The 20,361-nt window shown below is 38.1% G+C and overlaps 1 protein-coding gene and 1 long non-coding RNA gene across 3 annotated transcripts; both read left to right on the top strand.

Moving 5' to 3' along the window:
• The first annotated feature begins 458 nt into the window (after positions 1–458).
• On the top strand, positions 459–4,499 carry LOC127158218 (uncharacterized). Its single transcript, XR_007826091.1, has 7 exons — positions 459–659; positions 1,583–1,615; positions 1,781–1,828; positions 1,910–1,986; positions 2,312–2,434; positions 2,526–2,609; positions 4,240–4,499. It is a non-coding gene; the product is annotated as an uncharacterized LOC127158218 (long non-coding RNA).
• Positions 4,500–5,743: 1,244 nt separating this feature from the next.
• LOC127158217 (CD276 antigen homolog) lies at positions 5,744–18,549 on the top strand. Of its 2 annotated transcripts, none has more exons than XM_051101368.1 (4): positions 5,744–5,871; positions 17,134–17,174; positions 17,281–17,613; positions 17,695–18,549. In XM_051101368.1, exons 2-4 carry the CDS (start codon positions 17,162–17,164, stop codon positions 17,844–17,846), a joined length of 498 nt encoding a protein of 165 aa, XP_050957325.1. In that variant the 5' UTR covers positions 5,744–5,871; positions 17,134–17,161; the 3' UTR covers positions 17,847–18,549. The 2 variants fall into 2 exon arrangements, with proteins under 2 accessions (XP_050957325.1, XP_050957324.1); XM_051101367.1 differs by lacking the exon at positions 5,744–5,871 and adding an exon at positions 9,273–9,479.
• The last annotated feature ends 1,812 nt before the right edge of the window (positions 18,550–20,361 follow it).

Raw genomic sequence — 20,361 nt, 5'->3', positions numbered from 1 at the left:
GGTAAAACCATGGTTAATCTTTGAAAGAGTACACATTGAATGTAATGCTTCTCATTTGTATGTCACTTTTGATAAAAGCATCTGATAAATGTAAATGTATTTGTATTAATATGTTTATTGAAAATATTAATAAATTTGCAGCTGTTACTGAGAGTGGTGTGTGTTGTTTTATTATAAACCGGCGGCTTCTGCCACGGGTGATCCTAGAATAACGATGAGCAAAACGCCAGTGAGCGCACACGCAGAGCAGCCGGGATTTACGGCTGCATCGGCCGAATATCGGCCGGAAGTCATTTGCGATCAAATGCCGACGTCGCGGCGACATCTTGCCGATTAGCAAACGCTCCCTGAGCGACATCTTGCCGATGGAAATTTGTAAATCGGGTCGACGTCGGCCCGACGTATGTGTGCTGTTAGGGAGTAAGTTTACTCTATTTTAACTAAAATGTTGAGTTTACTAAAAAATTTTCGTTGTTGCTGAAATATTAGAACAGATAGTTCCCATAACTAATACAATTTAAGTAAAATTACTCAAAATGTCCAAGACATGCTGTTACGCATGCGCACTGGGCGACAATTGCCCCTCCCCCACGTCGCAGAAGCACAACGGCTGAGGATTCAACGTGTGTTTGCAGAGGATCTTGTTCGGTAAAATCAAGGTAAAAGCTTTTAATTGAAGTCTCATTTTCTGATTTTTTGCTTGCTAGTCCTTATGATGGTTAGATTTTATGCACTTTGTTGATGTTTGTGGAACATCTTAGCCCATTCAAAGAACTCAAACACGGGTTGACCCTGCACATTATTTGAAGCGATTTCTGTTCAAACCAGTTAATGTTCGCTTCATATCTGTAAAATTAGCTGCCTGGTTGTCTATTAATGACTATGTTATCCATTTGTGCTAGTGATAAGTTAGTTACTAGAATAGGAGTAATTTGAACGACGGTTGTTTCATGTGACGTTTTGCAGAATTCAAAATTCAGTGAGAAGTAAACAAAACACTTCAAACGAGGAGATCGTTTTTAATTTCGTAAGCGCTTAGCATATACTGTAGGATATCTTATTCTGGACGCTGCACATTCGAATGAGGAGCTCAGAGACACCGCCGCATTCACGCTAGAGAGCGCGCAATCCGGTCAGTGTACAAACGGATGGAAAAGAACGCTACATCTTCAGACGGGTTCTTTTAAAATAACTCTTTTTAACTTGACACGGCGATTTTGAAAGCAACTATGAGTGCTAAACTGTGGTCAAGCCGTAGCATTATTTGTTAGAAATACCTGGTTGCGACGAAAATAGTATGCGTGCCTAGTATGATAATTACGGTAATGTGCAGGCAGTAAGAAACAACACGCATTCTGAGATTGTCAACGAGTCTTTAGCAGACCCATCACCCCCACCTCCTCAAGCAGAGTATATATAACATTGAAACTTATTTAAATGTAAGTTATCGATCTTAGTTTTAAAATACCAGATGTTTCCATTTACATTACATAAGAAAAAAAAAACTCTATACATTTGGTTTTATTTGTTCAGTGTTCACTGATTTTTGATTGATGGGATAACACTTTTTTTATTATTTTAGAATACCAGTTGATGACTGCTGTGCAGTGGAAATGTAAGTTCAGATGCTTTAGGTTATGTTTGTTACAAGTGCTATGTTTGTGACATAACAGACACTCTTTACATTTGTGTTTACTTTGCAGAGAGGATCTACTTAGATAAATGTAAGATGAATGCAGTAAATGAGACTTAAAAGTGTTTATTTCATTTTCTTCCACAGATCGATCATCTTGCTTGATAAAACTCAGTATATCATCAGGAGCAACAGGTATTAATTTTATGCTCCTTGATATGTTTTTTCCCTCCAAAAATGGACAGTCTCTGACTTAAATTTTATCAATCACCAAAGGCCACATTTTCAGCTAAAAATCTTCTTTGCTGTTCTGCTGAAGAAAAATACTCATCAACATCTTGGGTGGCATAAGGGTGAGTAAATTAATAGCTATTTTTTTTTTTTTTTTTGGGTGAACTTTTTCTTTAACTGAGCCAGATGATGTGTCAGATTTTATTCCATTTGCATACTCGTTTGACAAGTAACAATAAATGTCAGTGTCCTTTCAAAGACTGTAAATTTAATACAAATGTGTATTTAATACCCTTGATGACTTTTCACTGAAAGATTTATTTTCCTCATCAAAACCAGTTTTTTTTTTCCTTTTCAAAAATTTTCAAAACCCTATTCCTTTTCAGAAAGTTTGTTTATGGATTGTGTCCTTCAAAATGTTAATAGCCACTCAATGTTTGTTCTTAGATTTTTGCAGGATTCAGTCGCATATCTCGGATCTGAGTTCTGCGCAGCATTGGACACAGACTCTGCACTTTTGACATTTTCTAGAAAAAAGGATTTTAAATTTCACATCAAGTTCATTAAAAGGTATCTCTTTATCATGTTGACTGTAGTTGTCATCTTTAAATCATGATTTGCTTATGATTGTTATCCTCAGCCTGTCTCTATTTTTTCATAGTCATCTGATGTTTGCACTGCAGTACTTCAGGGCCTTTCAGTCATCCTGGAGGATGACCCACAGGAATTTTACAGGATGTGTTTCGTAAGTATTACTGGATTTTCTGCTCTCATCATTTTGTTTTATTCAATATGAATATAGTTCAGGTTATGAAAAATTGTCAAAGGTTCTGTGTATTATTATTATTATTTTTTTTTTTTATTAGTTTTGCAGTAGATGCTATATTTGTCTTTTGTGAAACAGTTTATTACTGAAATTGGTGTAAATGCTTTAAATTTGTGAAATTGTGTTGAGTGATCACAAACATCATGACACACTTTGCACACTTTGAAATAAAGAGCCTAGTTCACCCAAAAATGGAAATTAGCCTATGATTTACTCACTCTCAAGGCATCCTAGGTGTATATTGGGCTGCACGATAAATCACATGTGATTGTCATGCGCATCTCGACAGTAGAACTTCGACAGGTTCTGTGATTAGTAGTAAATCTCCATCACGTGCATTCAGATGGAGTGGAATTTAATACACAGAGCCTTAGTTCGCTGACAAGCTACGCAATATCGCGTTCATAATCGAAAGCGATTCATCTGCGAGTATGAACATGATATTGCGTAGCTTGTCAGCGATGTAGGATGTACGCGTGCGTATGCGCCGGTGATTAGTGACAGAGCGAAATGAAACACCAGTAACGAATTAGAAGTACAAAACAAAGATCCATAAAGAAGAATGTCGGAGGATTTCAATATAAACCAAGAGGAGACTGGTTTTCTTTTGCTAAAGTAAGGAAACTTTGCTTCCTTTGCTCCTGTAAACAAACTCGCATTTCGACTAGAATATTTACACCAGCGCATGCACTACACAAACATCCTACAACATCCACCCGGGAAAGGCTTGCACGTATGACAGTTAGTGGAAGTGAGAGAAAAGTGTTTATAACGTTTTAAATGTGTATATTTTTCTTACAAAAATGCATCGATCCACTACAGAAGGCCTTTATTCACCCCCGGAGCTGTGTGAGGCACATTTTATTATGGATGGATGCGCTTTCTTGCACTCCTTTTGAACTGTTGAACAGAAACATTGCCATGGAAAGCGTGGAAGAGCCAGAACATTTTTTTAATGTTACTCTGATTGGATTGGTCTGAAAGAATGAAGTCATACACACCTAGGATGCCTTGACAGCGAGTAAATCATGGGCTAATTTAAATTTTTGGGTGAACAAACCCTTTAAGATAAAATCATGTAAATGATGGGTGTGATCCATCACTCCATAACACGAGAGAAAATGCTCTAAATTCTTAGCATATTGTAAAAAAAAAAAAAAAAAAAGATCTGTAAATTCACATCTATAATGTTGAAAACAATAAAATGTAGTCCATGGAACTTGTGTGTAATATTCCAAGACTTCCAAGACAAGGCATGCAGTAATAGTTGACACAAATGATAATTTACACTTTTGCTCTGTGATTTCAATCATGTATTGTGAAATGTCACTATCACACTCTCTTTGGTGATCATAATTTAAAGCTTAATTACATTTCCTTGTACTTGATGTTTGCACAGATCATTGTACACTCACTCTGGTCATCAATATGAATCAATTTGCTTATAAATTAACAGCATTAAAAGTTCCTTGTCAATGTATGCTTTTAGAACATTTCCAGTATTGAAATGAAGAAATTCACACTGTACCTATTTTATTTCTCTACTTAGGATGTGGATGCAGACTTCAGTCAAGCAGTTGTAGACCTGCTCACAGTTCTACCAGAGGACATGCCCTCATTGTGGATGCAATAAAGGCAATCATGGAGGGAAGAATTGTCATGGATGGGTTTTACAGGCCTGTATTTTATTTTTGCTGTTCTGTTTGCATGCCATTCTGAAAATGCTGTATTTTTTTAAGTATTCCAGTAGGTCCAAATAATGTTATGACAACAAAGTGCTGTTTAGTTAAGAAGTCTGTAAAGAGTATTATAAGAGCACAGATGTTTTAAAAGCTAATTTTTATTATTGTGATATTCTTTTCTAAATGTTTTTTACAAAAATAAACTGTTGAGAATTTCAAACTTGTGTTAAGTTCATTTCATGCTGGTTGAACTAATAAAAATACGTTCAGTTTACTTAAAGAAAATGTGGAAACCGATTGCACGAAATGTTTTAAGTTCCCATAGCTTAAAATGGCAGATTAAATTCATGTTGAGAATAATATCATTTAAGATGTTTGCACAACACAAAATAACACTGTTAGTTAAATAGAATTAACAGAGTAATCTTACTATTAAATCTTAAGTAAGATTAGTAAATGCCCTGGAGTACGTTAACTAGAAATGACATTAAACTAACTTGATATTTATTAGTTAATTTACTCTGTAAGAATTTGCTTTCTTTACTTTAAACTGATTATTAAATTAACTTTAGTTTTACCTTTAAGTTTGCTTTAACAAAATAAGGCAATCGGTTTCCAAAGTTTTTTTAAGTAAGCTGAACTTATCAGGATTTACAGTGAAGTAATTCCCTGACTAAAAGCCAATCGAGGTGTAGGTAAAAAGTGTAGATAAAATGAAAATAAGATAACTGGCCCAGTGAAACAAAAGGACATCTGTGTGTCATCTGTATTACTTACTATTGGAGAATGTGTAATGGCTAACTTGGATCACATGTCCCTTAATAACCAATCGCATTAAAGCCTTGATACCATAAAATTTCAGTCAGAGTTGTTCGACACTCAATCACCAGTTACGAATACCATAGGAATGAATGAGAAGAGCTGAATCACAAAAAAGTGTCAAAAAAACTTCATGGCTCCTATGAAACTGCATTTTTTTTTTCTTTGTGGTAAACTTTAAAAGTAGTGTCACTGTTACTATGGTAACTGATAAGGAATACAGGCTTGACTGCCATTGCATGTTCATACAAACAGCATTCGAGAATCTTCTGTAAGCTGCTGTGTGAACAGGACATTTCAAGACTCATACTTGTAAGTAAATGCGGTTTTCAATCCCAAAAACTTAGAGTGTGAACGTAGCCTCAGAGATGCTGAATTGGAAAAAAAAGTAAGAAGTGTTAAAAAAAAGAAAAAAAAAAGTGTGTTATGACACTTTTAAAAGCTAAAAAGCTCAAGCACCCTCACAGAAATGTACTGGAAAGGGGGCATGCATGTCCTTTTATGTTTGTGAGGGAGGGGCTACGTGTACAGTAAGAGACTAAGGTGGTGTTACAATGATCCTCCTCACTTCAGACTGTGGAATGATTTGGTCTCGTTTCGTTTAACAAGTTTATTTTTTTACTTTTTTTCCCCCCCCATATCAACGTGATGCAGCATTTAGAGTCACATGAATTCCAGTGGTAGGTGATTTTACTTTTTGAACGTAGTATGTAGTTTTGCATGCCTAATTTGGTTTCTTTAACATTTAGTATTTTATTTCAGTGTATTAAAAGGACTAATGCAAATACCATATTTTGTCTAATATAACCTTCGCTGTTGTTTAAAAAAAGTTACAGTATCTCAAATTATTCTCACATTTACCAAAAAAGTCCAAGTGCAGATGGCTGTTTCCTTCATAGTTTAAAAAAGGGTACAAGTTGGTACAAGTCTGTACTTGCTATGAGGCCTCAAACAGCTAGAGTGAATTCAAAAGTCTATCATTCAAGTATGCATGTTAATCCAACATGCAGGTTAACAAATATTTTGAAAATATTTAAAACATTTTGATTGTTTTTATTTTACATTTGTAATGCACAGATCTTTCTTTGAGAGCTTCCACCCATTGGCACAGTCTATTCTATAAAATATGTATTAAAAGCATTGTTATTATTTCATAGTGGCGTGACTTCATGATTCATGTGAAGTGAAAAAAATACAGTCCTGTTTATATTCTCTAACAAAATGGCTCATCAAATTTTCAGCTGCTGTTTTGTTTACATCTTTTTTTGTCTAGCTTATGTAATGTGTCAAGTGATTGTCAATATTTACCTTGTCAAAACGCATGATTCAGTAATAACATGGCCGCCTACCAGCTTTTATATTCTGCACTCTTCTTTTCAACAATGTATTTTTGTAGTTGTACACTAGCAATACTCTGCTGCCAGCATGGCTGGTCACCAACATATGTTTTGTTTTGTCACATTGTGTAGTGTGTGTGTAGATTCCAGGTGTTTGTCTTTTTGATTTTTGTTGTTCCTACTGGTTACTTATTCACTTCCTTTATTTAGTTCCCGTACACCTTTATGATGCTTTGTTATTTTTATTCCAGAAAGCACGGTTAATTTACCATTACACATACCCTGAACTTTCAGTTGATATATTGTGTGCAATCTGTCACACCCACTGGAGTCTTGCCAATAGGCAGATAGCTCTAAAGTAAATCAACCCTGAAACATAACCTGCTCTGAAGCATTCAGCATTCAGAGAGTAAGTTGCTTTGGTTACTTACATCCTCTGAAAGTTACCCCAATTTTTGTAAATGACATCTGAGTTTATCCTTAAATAAAGCTTAAACATATTTGGTATGTCACACAACCTGCTTTCTGGAATACCCCCTATTCCTTGTATGTCTAATTATTGTCATGACTATTCCTTAGCTCCACCCACTTTTATATATATATATATATATATATATATATATATATAGTTATAATATTGTTATAAATATATTTTATATTGTTATAATATTGTTATATATATATATATATATAACAATATTATAACAATATAAAATATATTTATAACAATATTATAACTATATAACTATATATATATATATATATATATATATATATATATATATACACACATACGTGCATGCGTAGATGCCTCATTAGCGACTGTTTCTAAGGGCCACTATATTTAAGCCACCTGCCATATTGTATTGGTCAATGTGACGTCATGAAAATGGTTTTAAAAAGCATGTGATGCCATAGTTTAATCATTTTATCATTTTCCCTGCTGCTGAAGTAGTTTCAAGTAAGTTGATGTGTGTTTTTATAGTGTACTGTCTGTCAACACAGTGTATTGTTTGTATAGTTTGTCTTAATTTTTAAGTCCTTTTTAGTTTTCACTTGTTTGCACACATGAAGTATCAGTGATATTATGCCCTAATTTTGATGTATCTCTTTCCAAAGTGAGACAGATAGATAAACTCTTTAACACATAGACTTGTGGAAGAATGCTGCTTTTTTTGCACTACATTGAGTATGTTGAAACAGAGTGAAAAGACAATGCTTTCTACAAATGATGAATGACAAGATGAATGGCTGCTGCAAACTTGTTGAGTAAAGTTGTACTTAAAAAAGGCAACTAACTAAATTCAACTATCTTAGAATACTATGGTAACTATATTTTAAAGGAAGCTACATGACTAGGTATCAGAATTATAATCACTACAAACATTAAACTAAAAAAAAAAAATTAAAAAATGGAAGATCCAAAACAAGTAACCTAAACTGATATTTTAAGATATTTAATGTTCTAATGTGACAAGCCATGACAAACATTATGAGCAGAAGGTTCCTTTTTTTATTTTATATATTTATTTATTTTTTGGTAAAGCATTATGAGCCATACGTCAAGCCAACCAGCTATAAGAGGGGTGGCGAATGTCGGTCCTGGAGAGCCGCAGCCCTGCATAGTTTTGCTTCAACCCTGATCAAACGCACCTGAACAAGCTAAGTAAGGTCTGAAGGGTTGCTAGAAATCAACAGGCAGGTGAGTTTTAATTAGGGTTGGAGCTGAACTCTGCAGGGCTGAGGCTCTCCAGGACCGGAGTTCGCCACCACTGAGCTATAAGATGAATCACAACATTACAAACTTTTATTGGAAGCAAAGAGCATTTGAAAATCTAACAAAACGACAAAGTTACTAGACTGAACTTAACGGCTTTAGTGGGAAAGAACTACAATCCCATGAAGCATTGCGAATGACATACTAAACAACAACAACAAATATATATATGGAGAAATATAGTAAAGCTTTTCACTTAAAGTTGTTGACTTTCTCTATAGAAATAACGTGTTTCAAGTCAGGGTTATAACCTATAATTGCATATCTAGATCGACACGATATTCGCGATATGCACAGCATCATGGGTAATGTAGTCAGATTTCCACCACAAATTTCTCTACTAAACATGATTATATTAAAAGCAAGGTGAAATATGGCTTGAAATATGATTTTAACAAAAGCCTATCGATTGACAACCTCGTGACTCACAATAGGTCTGTCTTTAAACGGTAATAACCTACTGTTAAGAGTCCCTGGGGATAAAATCAATAGTGCTTGTTTTCCTGTAGAAAGCGTTGTAAACGCTGAGAACAACGAGAGTGTTGTAAACGGAAGCAACAGAAGAAGACGGAGTGCGCTGTAAAAAACAAAACAAAAACAAAAACCTTTTCTCAGCTGTATCGCAAAATGATTAATTAGCCTGCTCTAAGTTTTTTAACATGGTGCACGTTGTTGTATCCATCTAGCGGTCATATAAAAGAATTGCACCTACCAAAGTTCTCTCACTTATAAATGGCCATTATTAAAGTGATTCATCGGTGTATTGGCACTAAAATAAATGAAACGTGAATTCATAAATTAAATAGGTGATCTGTCTCTTTTAGCTCTTTAGACTGTTATTACATAGGCAAAGTTCATTATTAATGTATTGTGTTGTAAGTGAAACTGCTTCTTTTGATACTGGAGCAGTCATGTGGTTTTCAGGCGAACCCAGTTACGTCACACATCACGTGGTTTTTGAAAAAACGACTCAAGTTCCGATACAATAGCGTTATCATGTGAGTTGATTTATGTGTGCTTTGTATTCTCGAACGTAGTACCACAGACATTTTCCTCTTTTTTTGAAATCGCCCGCTACGTTTTCCGAGTAACGTTACTAAGGTATTGGTTGCTAAGATAACGTTAGGACAGACGACACATAGCAGACATATAATATGAGAGTCTTGTTTGTAAGGTATGTACACTTTTATGTATAACTAAAATTCAGGTGATTGGCTAATGTTTTTTTTTTTCTATGCTTTCAATAAGACCGTACAGCGGCTACATGGTAGTACAATTTAGATAAATTAAAAATAATTTCCGCCTATGATATGTCAGTGTGTTTTATTTAACATAACTGTCTTGTTAGAGACTACAGTGGTATGGGATACAAAACAACAAGTAGACTGAATGTAAGAAAATATTAGATGGTTTAGTGGATATGGTTAAGTTTAACACTTTTACAAATAAATTCCTCCTTAAAATAGCAGAAGTGCTAAAACAACACTGATGTGTGCAGCAGGAGGAGTCACAAGATACATGATGCATGACGCCATTTTTTCCTTATGCAGGGGTAGGCAAGTTTGGTCCTAGATGGCCAATGTCCTGCAGAGTTTAGCTCTAACCCTAAACACTTGAACACTAAGCACTTGAACTTAAAGTGGTACTGCACAGAACAGTCAGTGTATGTCAGGCCCATGGACATGCAAACCTTTTAAGGAGCATGTGCTGAAACACAAAATAATAGTCTCAAAAGTTTACATTCATTTCCAATAATAATAATAATAATAATAATAATAATATACATTAAAGAAAAATATTTTTGTAGCAATTCTGTTTGGTTTTATAAGCTTATTTGTATTATTTGTGTACCGTGTTTATGTCAGTCATTGAGAAGAGTGGAAGGTAAAGCAATGAGGCAAGTATTTTTGCCAAACTATTTTGAAATATAATTTAAATAATTATGTTCAACACAATTCCAGTCAAAATAGGAGATTATAAACTAGCCATACCAGCATTATAGCATATTCAACAAATATATTTAGGTGACAAGGATCACTCAGTCGCTTTGTGCCAAGCGCAAATGCAGTTGTGGGGTTCTTGACCAGCGAATGTGTGCAAATGGACATTTTGTCTATCATTAAAACGGTGGCATCACATTACATTTTCATCAAAAGGTTACAAAGTTTGTTGTAGCTATATAGGCACTCAGTTTTTTGTTGTTGTTGTTGTTGTTGTTGTTGTTACATTTGGCCAAAATCTCAATTTATAAAAGAGATAAAATGCTACTGAATTCACATTCTATTTAAGTGTATTGGCTATAGACAAGATGGCAAATGCTAGCCCTCTCTCTGGTCCCACATGTCTCAGACCTTAAATACATAAAAAAAAGGTTTCTGTCTATAAAGAAAAAACTCTGTCTAAATTCAGTACTTATTCAAACAACAAGATCTTTAAGACTTCATTCAGCTCAGTGCTGTTGAACTTCATTCTGTCAAGGTAGAGGGGGTGAAGTATTCAGAAACTTGGCTTTTTTTGTAGATCTTAATTGATTTAAACATGGATGAATTAAGAAGTTTTGATTGTTGTTTAAAGTCAAATTCACTCCAAGAAGAAGAGGGATCTCCTGGAAACTAAACTTCTCTAGTTATTAGATAACCTTATTGTTCAGCCCTCATGCTGGTGTACATGTTTGTTTGTTTGTGTCTATATATATACTTTTGCACAGTACTATATATATATATATATATATATATATATATATACAGTACTGTGCAAAAGTCTTAGGCTACTAGTATTTTCATCAGCTAAAAAATGGTTTAAAGTCAGTTAAAGTCGGTCTTTTGCTGTAGTGTGTCAGTAGGAAATATCAGATTACATTTCCAAACATTCATTTTGCCAGTAATCGTAATAATCCAGTGAGATTTTTGTTTGCACAAGGAGTCTGACAACAGCGAGTGCTCTGCACAGAGATCTGATCTCATCATCATCCAGTCTTCCTGGAATGACATGAAGGGTAACACTTTACAATAAGGTTCATTAGTTAACATTAGTTAACTACATTAATTAACATGAACTAAGAATGAACAATACTTCTACACCATTTACTAATTTAGTTAATGTGAATTTCAGCATTTACTAATGCATTATTAAAATCACAAGTTGTGTTTGTTAACATTAGTTAATGCACTGTGAACTAACATGAATTAACAATTAACAGCTATATTCTTATTAACTAACATTAACAAAGATTAATAAATAGTGTAATAAATGTTCTGTTCATAGTTTGTTCATGGTAGTTAATACATTGTCTAACGTTAACAAGTGACACCTTATTGTAAAGTGTTACCACATGAAGAAACAGAACAAACTCAGACGGACTAAATCCAGAAGAACTGTGACAAAGTCTCCAGGATACTTTAAGAAACCTACCTGCAAAGCTGCAGCACTGTTAAAAGTTTTAGGCACTTGTGTAAAAATGTTGTAAAATGAAGATGCTGTCATAAATAGATTTTCTTTATCAATTACCTTCATTTAACTAAATGAAATCAACATTTGGTGCGACCATTCTTAGCGTTTACAGCAGCTTTTGCCCTAGGTGCACTTGCGCAAAATTTTTCAGGTAGTTTTGCAGGTAGGTTACTTGAAGCATCTTGGAGACGTTGCCACAGTTCTTCTGGATTTACTCTGTTTTAGTTTGTTCTGTTTCTTCATGTCATTCATGAGACAGACTGGATGATGATGAGATTACATCACTGTGGAGCACTGGCTGTTGTCAGACTCCTTGTACAAACAAAAATCTCACTAGATTATTACAATTACAACAGAATGTTTGGAAATGTAAACCGATATTTTTTACTGACACACTACAGATAAGATAGAAATAACTTACTTTAAACCATTTTTTAGCTGGTGAAAATACTAGTGGCCTAAAACTTTTGCACAGTACTGCATATATACAGGTGCTGGTCATATAATTAGAATATCTTCAAAAAGTGGATTTATTTCACTAATTCCATTCAAGAAGTGAAACTTGTATAATGTATACATTCATTCCACACAGACTGATATATTTCAAGTGTTTATTTCTTTTCATTTTGATGATTATAACTGACAACTAATGAAAACCCCAAATTCAGTATCTCAGAAAATTAGAATATTGTGAAAAGGTTCAGTATTGAAGACACCTGGTGCCACACTCTAATCAGCTAATTAACTCAAAACACCTGCAAAGGCCTTTAAATGGTCTCTCAGTCTAGTTCTGTAGGCTACATAATCATGGGGAAGACTGCTGATTTGACAGTTTCCAAAAGACGACAATTGACACCTTGCACAAGGAGGGGAAGACACAAAAGGTCATTGCAAAAGAGTCTGGCTGTTCACAGTGCTCTGTGTCCAAGCACATCAATAGTGAGGCGAAGGGAAGGAAAAGATGTGGTAGAAAAAAAGTGTACAAGCAATAGGGATAACCACATCCTGGAGAGAATTGTGAAACAAAACCCATTCAAAAATGTGGGGGAGATTCACAAAGAGTGGACTGCAGCTGGAGTCTGTGCTTCAAGAACCACTATACACAGACGTATGCAAGACATGGGTTTCAGCTGTCACATTCCTTGTGTCAAGCCACGCTTGAACAACAGACAGTGTCAGAAGCGTCTCGCCTGGGCTAAAGACAAAAAGGACTGGACTGCTGCTGAGTGGTCCAAAGTTATGTTCTCTGATGAAAGTAAATTTTGCATTTCCTTTGGAAATCAGGGTCCCAGAGTCCCTTTCTCCCTAGATCTAGCGCTCTCTTTCTGGGTTCGGAAGCCCGCGCTGCGGTTCTTCCCCCTTTGAATGAGAGCTCGCGGCGAAGCGGGCTGCGTCAGCTCTCGAGGGAGTTGACGGCCCGCGCTCTCGCTGCGCACGCTCGCTCTCGGAGGACTCTCTTCGAGGATTTTGCCGAGGCAGAGCGGCGACTGCGGCCGTAGGGATCGCAGCATAGATCTGTGAACGGGTTAGAGACGGGTCCGCCATCTCTCTGCCTTTCTACTTAGATCTAGCGCTCTCTCTCGGGGCTCGGAAGCCTGCGCTGCGGTTCTTCCCCCTCTGAGTGAGAGCTCGCGCTGCTGCGGCTCTTTCTCCGAGGAGATTGATGCTGTCCGCATATGAGCTGACTGCATATTAGATCGCTCGTTTCTACCTGCCCTCGCTTCTAAAAAATAAATAAATTCATGAACGGGGATTCAAGCGATTTATGTGTGGTTTATTCTGGAGCTGAATATGTACAGTCTGCCCTTGAGGGGGCGGGCTGTATTCATTCATACATGTGTTCATTAAAAAAAAAAAAAAAAAAAAAACGACGTGCATTTTGAATGTTTAGCTCTTCTCCCATTGTCATTTAATTCTGAGGAATTAAATTTATTGCACTCTCACCCTGTACTTTCGCTAAGTGTGGATGCTGCTGTGGCTTAGCTAAAAAAAAAAAAAGTGGCTCCTAGGGCATCTGCATACTGATCCTTATTGACATTTTTGTCGGTATGGGCGGTTCGGCATCGAGATGTCGTCATCACCCATATGAAAGAACTGGGGTTGTGACTGAACGCAGAGAAAAGTGTGCTTTCTACATTACAGAGAACCACTTATCTAGGCATGGTGTGGGATCGACCACGATGCAGGCATGTATATTTCCTGCTCGGATCAAGTCATCCTCGCGGCAGTCAAGAGAGTGAAAATAGGCACTCACTGTGAAGCAGTTTCATAACTGCTGGGTCTGATGGCAGCTGTGTCCAACGTGATACCTTTTGGCCTGCTGTTCATGAGACCCCTGCAGTGGTGTCTCAAGACCAAGGGGGTTCTCCCTGAGGGGAAACCTGCTTTGCATGATCAAGGTCACGCGGCGATGCCTACGTGCCTTGGACATGTGGAGGAGACCTTGGTTCTTGTCTCAGGGCCCGGTGCTGGGAGCTCCTTGTTGCCGCGTATGCTAGCAATGGATGCGTCCCTCACCGGTTGGGGAGTGGTCATGAGTGGCCACCCCACCCATGGTCTGTGGAGCGGTCACCATCCAGTTTGGCACTTCAGTTGCCTGGAGATGCTGGCCGCGTTTCAGGTACTGAAACGCTTCACCCAGACCTATGAGACTATGGTCCTGACTCCTATGGTCCAGGACCTCTGAGGGCAGGCCCTACTGGGGAAGGGCGTGGTCCACCGCATTCTTCGGTGCCCGTCTCTCCTCTGTGCCCTCGGGAGATTAGCTTGCCAACCCTGCCGGGCTTCAGGGCGCAGCGGTCTCCTGCGAGCCCACACCTCAGTCTTCCGCCTGGAAACGTAGCGGAGCTGGGGAGCTCGCCACCCCTGCGGGGGTCTCTACAGCAGCTAGTTCAGCTGTCTCCTGCCGGTCTTCCGTTACAGGACACCGAACTAGCAGCTCAAACAACACCAGAGGCCAGTCTCGAGAGACTGGTTCCCTTATTAGATTATTTGGCAGCGTGGAAACTACTGCCAAATGTGTCTGCATGGGTCCTGCGCACTGTAGAGCGAGGTTATCGCATCCACCCGGCGCACCGCCACCTTTCAACGGGGTCTTTCCCACTGTGGTGAGCCCCGAGCAGGGTCTGGTAATGGAACAGGAAGTAGAAACTCTGTTGAGGAAGGAGGCCATCGAGGTGGTCCCTCCTCAAGACGGGGAGTCCGGGTTCTACAGCCGGTACTTCATTGTTCTGAAGAAGGATGGGGGCCTGCGTCCCATTTTAGATCTGAGACTACTGAATCGTTCAGTTATGAGGTTGAAGTTCAAAATGCTGACTATCAATCAAGTGGTGTCACAAATCAGGTCCGAGGACTGGTTTGTGACGATAGATCTAAAAGACGCTTACTTCCTGTCTCCATCCTTCCTCAATACAGGAAGTTCCTGAGGTTTGCTTTCGGGGGCGAAGCATACCAATATCGGGTTCTTCCGTTCGGCCTGGCACTCTCCCCCCTGCACTTTCACGAAGTGTGTGGATGCTGCTCTGGCTCCGCTGCGGGGGAATGGATGCTTCACCCCAAGGTGGTGAAGCAGATTTGGAGAGTTTTTGGCCAGGCTCAGGTGGACCTCTTCGCGACTCAGGAGAATGCGCAATGTCCCCTCTGGTTCTCTCTGACTCATCCAGCTCCACTGGGGCTGGATGCCATAGTACAGACGTGGCAGAGGCTTCGTCTGTATGCCTTTCCCCTGATCGCTCTGCTCCCGGGAGTTCTGGAGAGGGTGTGCCGGGATGGGGACCATCTTCTTTTAGTAGCCCCGTACTGGCCGGCCCGAGCATGGTTCTCGGACCTGATTCCCTCCTCGACGGCTCTTCCTGGGAGATTCCCGTCAGGAGGGATCTCCTCTCGCAAGCGGGAGGCACTATCTTTCACCCTCGCCCGGAGTTGTGGAAGTTATGGGTGTGGCCTCTGAGGGGGCACACCTCGTAGCCTCCGGTCTCTCAACCGAGGTTGTTGAGACCATCCTCCAATCCGGAGCTCCCTCCACGAGGAAACTGTACACCCTGAAGTGGAAACTTTTCACTTCATGGTGTGGAGACCACCAGCAAGACCCAGTTAACTGCCCAGTTGGTACAGTGCTGGAGTTTCTGCAGGATCGGTTCTCTGCAGGGTTAGCCAACTCCACCCTGAAGGTATACGTGGCGGCTATTGCGGCCTACCACACCCTTCTGGGTGGCCCCTCAGTGGGTAGGAACCCCTGGTTTCAGGTTTCCTCCACGGTGCGCTGAGGCTAAGGCCTCTGACCAGGTGTAGCTTTGCTGTGTGGTGATTTGGTTGCTATTCCATAACTTTGAGTCCTCTGTTCCCCCCCCTCTATTTGGGGGTCAAGGCTCACTCCTCTCGAAGTATGGCCTTCTCTTCAGAATTTCCCTCTCTGACATTTCAACGCTGCGGGTTGTTCCATGCCTCTCACTTTCATGAGATTCTCGGTCTTATTTATGCCACTCTGGGCTCCTTTTTTCTCTCGTCCTAGCTGTGCTCAGTGATACACACTAGGCAGGGATTTGAAAGTCTGGCAGCGTGGGCATATCGTTCCCCTAGCGTTTTCGGACGCAGCTCGAGTTCCCGAAGGGGAACGTCCCAGGTTACGTATGTAACCATGGTTCCCCGAGGGAACGAGACGCTGCGTCTCGAGCCATACTTCCGGCATCCCTGCAGCGCTTGCTTCTCTATTTAGAAGCTGCCGGCTGCATGCACCGCACGTGCTTTAAGCTCTCTGGTCTCTACGTCACCCCGCCTGTGACGTCTCGCTTCTCTATTGGACTGTTTGCACACGTGTTTCAGAGCGTGGTCACGCTGGAGGCGTTCCCCTAGCGTTTTCGGACGCAGCGTCTCGTTCCCTCGGGGAACCATGATTACATACGTAACCTGGGACGTTTTCAGCTGGCCAAGATTTCTAAAAATCCTTTCTTTGTATTGGTCTTAAGTAATATTCTAATTTTCTGAGATACTGAATTTGGGGTTTTCATTAGTTGTCAGTCAAAATTAAAAGAAATAAAACTTGAAATTTATCAGTCTGTGTGGAATGAATTAACATTATACAAGTTTCACTTCTTGAACAGAATTAGTGAAATAAATCAACTTTTTGAAGATTCTAATTATATGACCACTTCACTTTAGTTGAATTTTGAACATTTTTTTTGGTCTTAATCTAGATTCTCTCTTACATTAGACCCCACATATAGCATGGCTTTGAAGTCCTACTTTACATCTAGGCATAATTTCTATTTATGGTCAAACCCTAAAGTTTGTCTGAAACCATTACCCTGCTTTTGCTTGACAATAACCATTGCCTATCGTCATAGACAAATATTAACATTTTTGTTTGTTTGTTTGTTCAGATGCTGGTTCATATATTTAATTCTACATATGATAAACAAAGGTTAGTATTCACAGACCTCAGTTAACATATTTGATAATTATCCATGAAAGTTTCTATCCTGTGCAGTCTGTTGTTTGCCTTCTAAGGTTGTTACTTTTGTCTCTAGTGTCTTTACAGGATCCAGTTGAAATCACTGGTGTTGCTGGAGACTCTGTCATCTTGCCATGTACATACAAGGAAACGGAGCTAAAGCCAGAGAAAATTTTTGTTTTTTGGAGATACAATCAAAGCAATAATGTTTTTGATATTGAAAATGGCATTTCCTCAACAGAAGACCAACATCCAATGTTCAAAGATCGAATAGAAAGTTCTCCATCAGAGTATGCAAAGGGAAACTTCTCTATCAGACTCAAACGTGTGAGTTTCATTGATATAGGGGAGTTCTCCTGCTTTATCCAAAACGTGCAAAAGGAGCAAATATCAAGGCTGCACGTCAGAGGTGTGTAGAAACAGTCATTTGGATCTAATCTGTAAAACCAGATTGCCTCAACAGTAATTTTGTTTCATATTTGTCTAACAGCTCCACCGCCCACCACTACAATGTCCATTCCAAACTCAAAGACTGATACGAGAAGCTTTTCCATGAAAACACAACCAGATGGGATTCTTCCTTTCCTGACTGCTGTTTTGTTTTCTGTTTCAAACTGTATCGGAGTACTGCTGTATTGCTAAACTGTTTCTCACACTGTGGCTTTTTTTTTAACATACAACCACAATTATTTGTGTCTATATTATATATGCAGTGGTGGCCACTAGTATTTTAACCAACTAAAAATGGTTTTAAGTCAATTATTTTTATTGTTTGCTGTAGTGTGTCAGTAGGAAATATCAGTTTACATTTCCAAACATGAATTGTAATAATCCAGTGATATTTTTGTCTGACAACAGCTAGTGCTCCTCACATAGATCTGATCTCATCATCATCCAGCCTCAAGAAACAGAACAAACTGAGACAGACTAAATCCAGAAGAACTGTGGCAACGTCTCCACAATGCTTCAAGAAGCCTACCTGCAAAACTATGTGCAAATGCACCTAGGGTGAAAGCTGCTTAAAACGCAAAGGATAGTCACACCAAATGTTTATTTAATTTAGTTAATGGAAGTTAATTGATAAAGAAAACCTATTTATGACATTATTTTCGACAGCATCTTCATTTTACAGCATTTTTACAAGTGCCTAAAACAGTACTGTAGCTTTGCAGGTAGGTTTCTTGAAGCATCATTGAGACTTTGTCACAGTTCTTCTGGATTTAGTCTGTCTCAGTTTGTTCTGTTTCTTCATGTCATTCCAGACAGACTGGATGATGATGAGATCAGATCTGTGTGTGGAGCACTGGCTGTTGTCAGACTCCTTGTGCAAAAAAAAAAAAAAAAAAAAAAAACTTACTGGATTATTACAATGTAAACTGATATGTCCTGCTGACGCCATTTTTAGCTGGTGAAAATACTAGTGTTTTATATGTGTATATGTATGTGTGTGTGTGTGTGTATATATATATATATATATATCCAGTGGTGGCCATAATTATACAGGGTCATAAAAATTTCGTCATAATCTTGTTACTCATCATTTTAATCTTCATATTTTAATTCAAATAACACATTTAATTGCTTTTATTTTTGTTTACATTTTCATTTTTAATTATGAACCTACAGGATGTTTTAAAATGACAAAATATGCAAGGGCTGGGTAAACAAACAAACAAACAAAAGATTTCTCAATTTTAATAGATTCTCATTTAGTTGAACCAATATCGATTCTTAAATCCCAATAGATCTTTTGGTTTATGCTGTTTTCATCTAATGAATGAACAGTACATAGTGCGCCTTCCTTCCAATAAATAACAAAAGGCTCAGATTTCAAATTCTGTCCATTTCGTTAGGAAATTCAAGCAATAAATACAGTTTTGGCGCTCTTTAATGTGACGTGATAGAGCGTAGCGTCTGTGTACTCGCCTGTGCGTAATCAAATGCATAGGAATACATTCGTGACAGTTTCGTTTTGGTTGTGGATCCAGTTCTCCACTGTTACACTGGAGCGCACTCATCACCAACTGGACAGGAGTGGGAACTACAGTTATAAGTTACAACAGATCACCGTCAGTGTAATCTGTCAAAGTGACGGACGGCCTTCTGATTTTTCCGTCACTGGTTTAAAAATTCTGTCAAAGACTGACAATTTTCTGTTAACACAACCTCTGGTATGTATGTGTGTGTGTGTGTGTGTGTGCGTGCGTGCGTGTGTGTGTGTGGATCTATGGATCATTCAGGTACACTGTAAAAAACTATTTGTTGAGTCAACTTAAAATGATTTGTTACTCTGATGGCTTAAAATTTTAAGTTCAGTCAACTCAAAAAAAGTTTAGTCAACTTGAAATGTTAAGTTTTAGTAAGTGACAACTTAGATATTTGAGTGGAGTCAACTTTCAATTTTAAGGTAGTCGGGTAACAAAGCTTTTAGGTTTAACAAACACTTAGAACAACTTAACATTTCAAGTTGACTAAACTTATTTGAGTTGACTGAACTTAAAATTTAAAGGCAGCAGGGTTACAATTTAGTTTAAGTTGACTCAACAAATCTTGTTTTTATTTACTTATTTTTTTTAACAGTGTAATAACACAGTATTAAGAATCCAGTGTGTGTAAATATTTGAACAGGGCCATATTTATAAATTCAACTATTGTTCTCTCTTGTATGGACTATATGTAAACATCTTTTATGTGAAATATCTTATTCAGGTCAATAATAAATAAAAAGAAAAAAAAAAAAAGCTTGCATTATGTATGTGTATGATCCTTTTTAACTAGATAAAGAACAGCAACTGTTGACATTTTGTTTGTTTTTGTAGAGCTTGAAACACATAGTATTCTTTAATTTCTCAGCTGTATGAATTAAGCATGATATTTAATGTGGTTGTGCAGCATTCAGGGGTAATTATTAGATGTATCGTTGTAACATAATTTATTAAAAATTTAGCAGTTTCCATCGTCAGAGTTTTGGTTATATGTGAAGACGTATAAAAGTTGCTTAGCAAACCCAGGTGTAACTCATGTCCTAATCTAACTTCCTGCTCTCTCACTTCTACTTTTTTGTATTTCTCTTTTGCTCTATAAACAAATGCAATAAAATAAAATAAATACATTAAAAAAATAAGGACGTGTGGCCAAGTATGCTGACCCATACATT

The sequence above is a fragment of the Labeo rohita genome, unplaced genomic scaffold, assembly GCF_022985175.1.
Source record: "Labeo rohita strain BAU-BD-2019 unplaced genomic scaffold, IGBB_LRoh.1.0 scaffold_1399, whole genome shotgun sequence".
Taxonomy (NCBI): Eukaryota; Metazoa; Chordata; class Actinopteri; order Cypriniformes; family Cyprinidae; genus Labeo; species Labeo rohita.
Note: the sequence above shows the minus strand (reverse complement) of the source record. Positions and strands in the feature narration are given on the sequence as shown.

Coding starts and splice junctions, on each gene's coding strand:
- LOC127158217 (XM_051101367.1), top strand. CDS start 9,460: ATGAGAGTCTTGTTTGTAAG. Junction 9,480..17,133: donor ATGAGAGTCTTGTTTGTAAG/GTATGTACACTT, acceptor TTGTTTGTTCAG/ATGCTGGTTCATATATTTAA. Junction 17,614..17,694: donor ATCAAGGCTGCACGTCAGAG/GTGTGTAGAAAC, acceptor TTTGTCTAACAG/CTCCACCGCCCACCACTACA.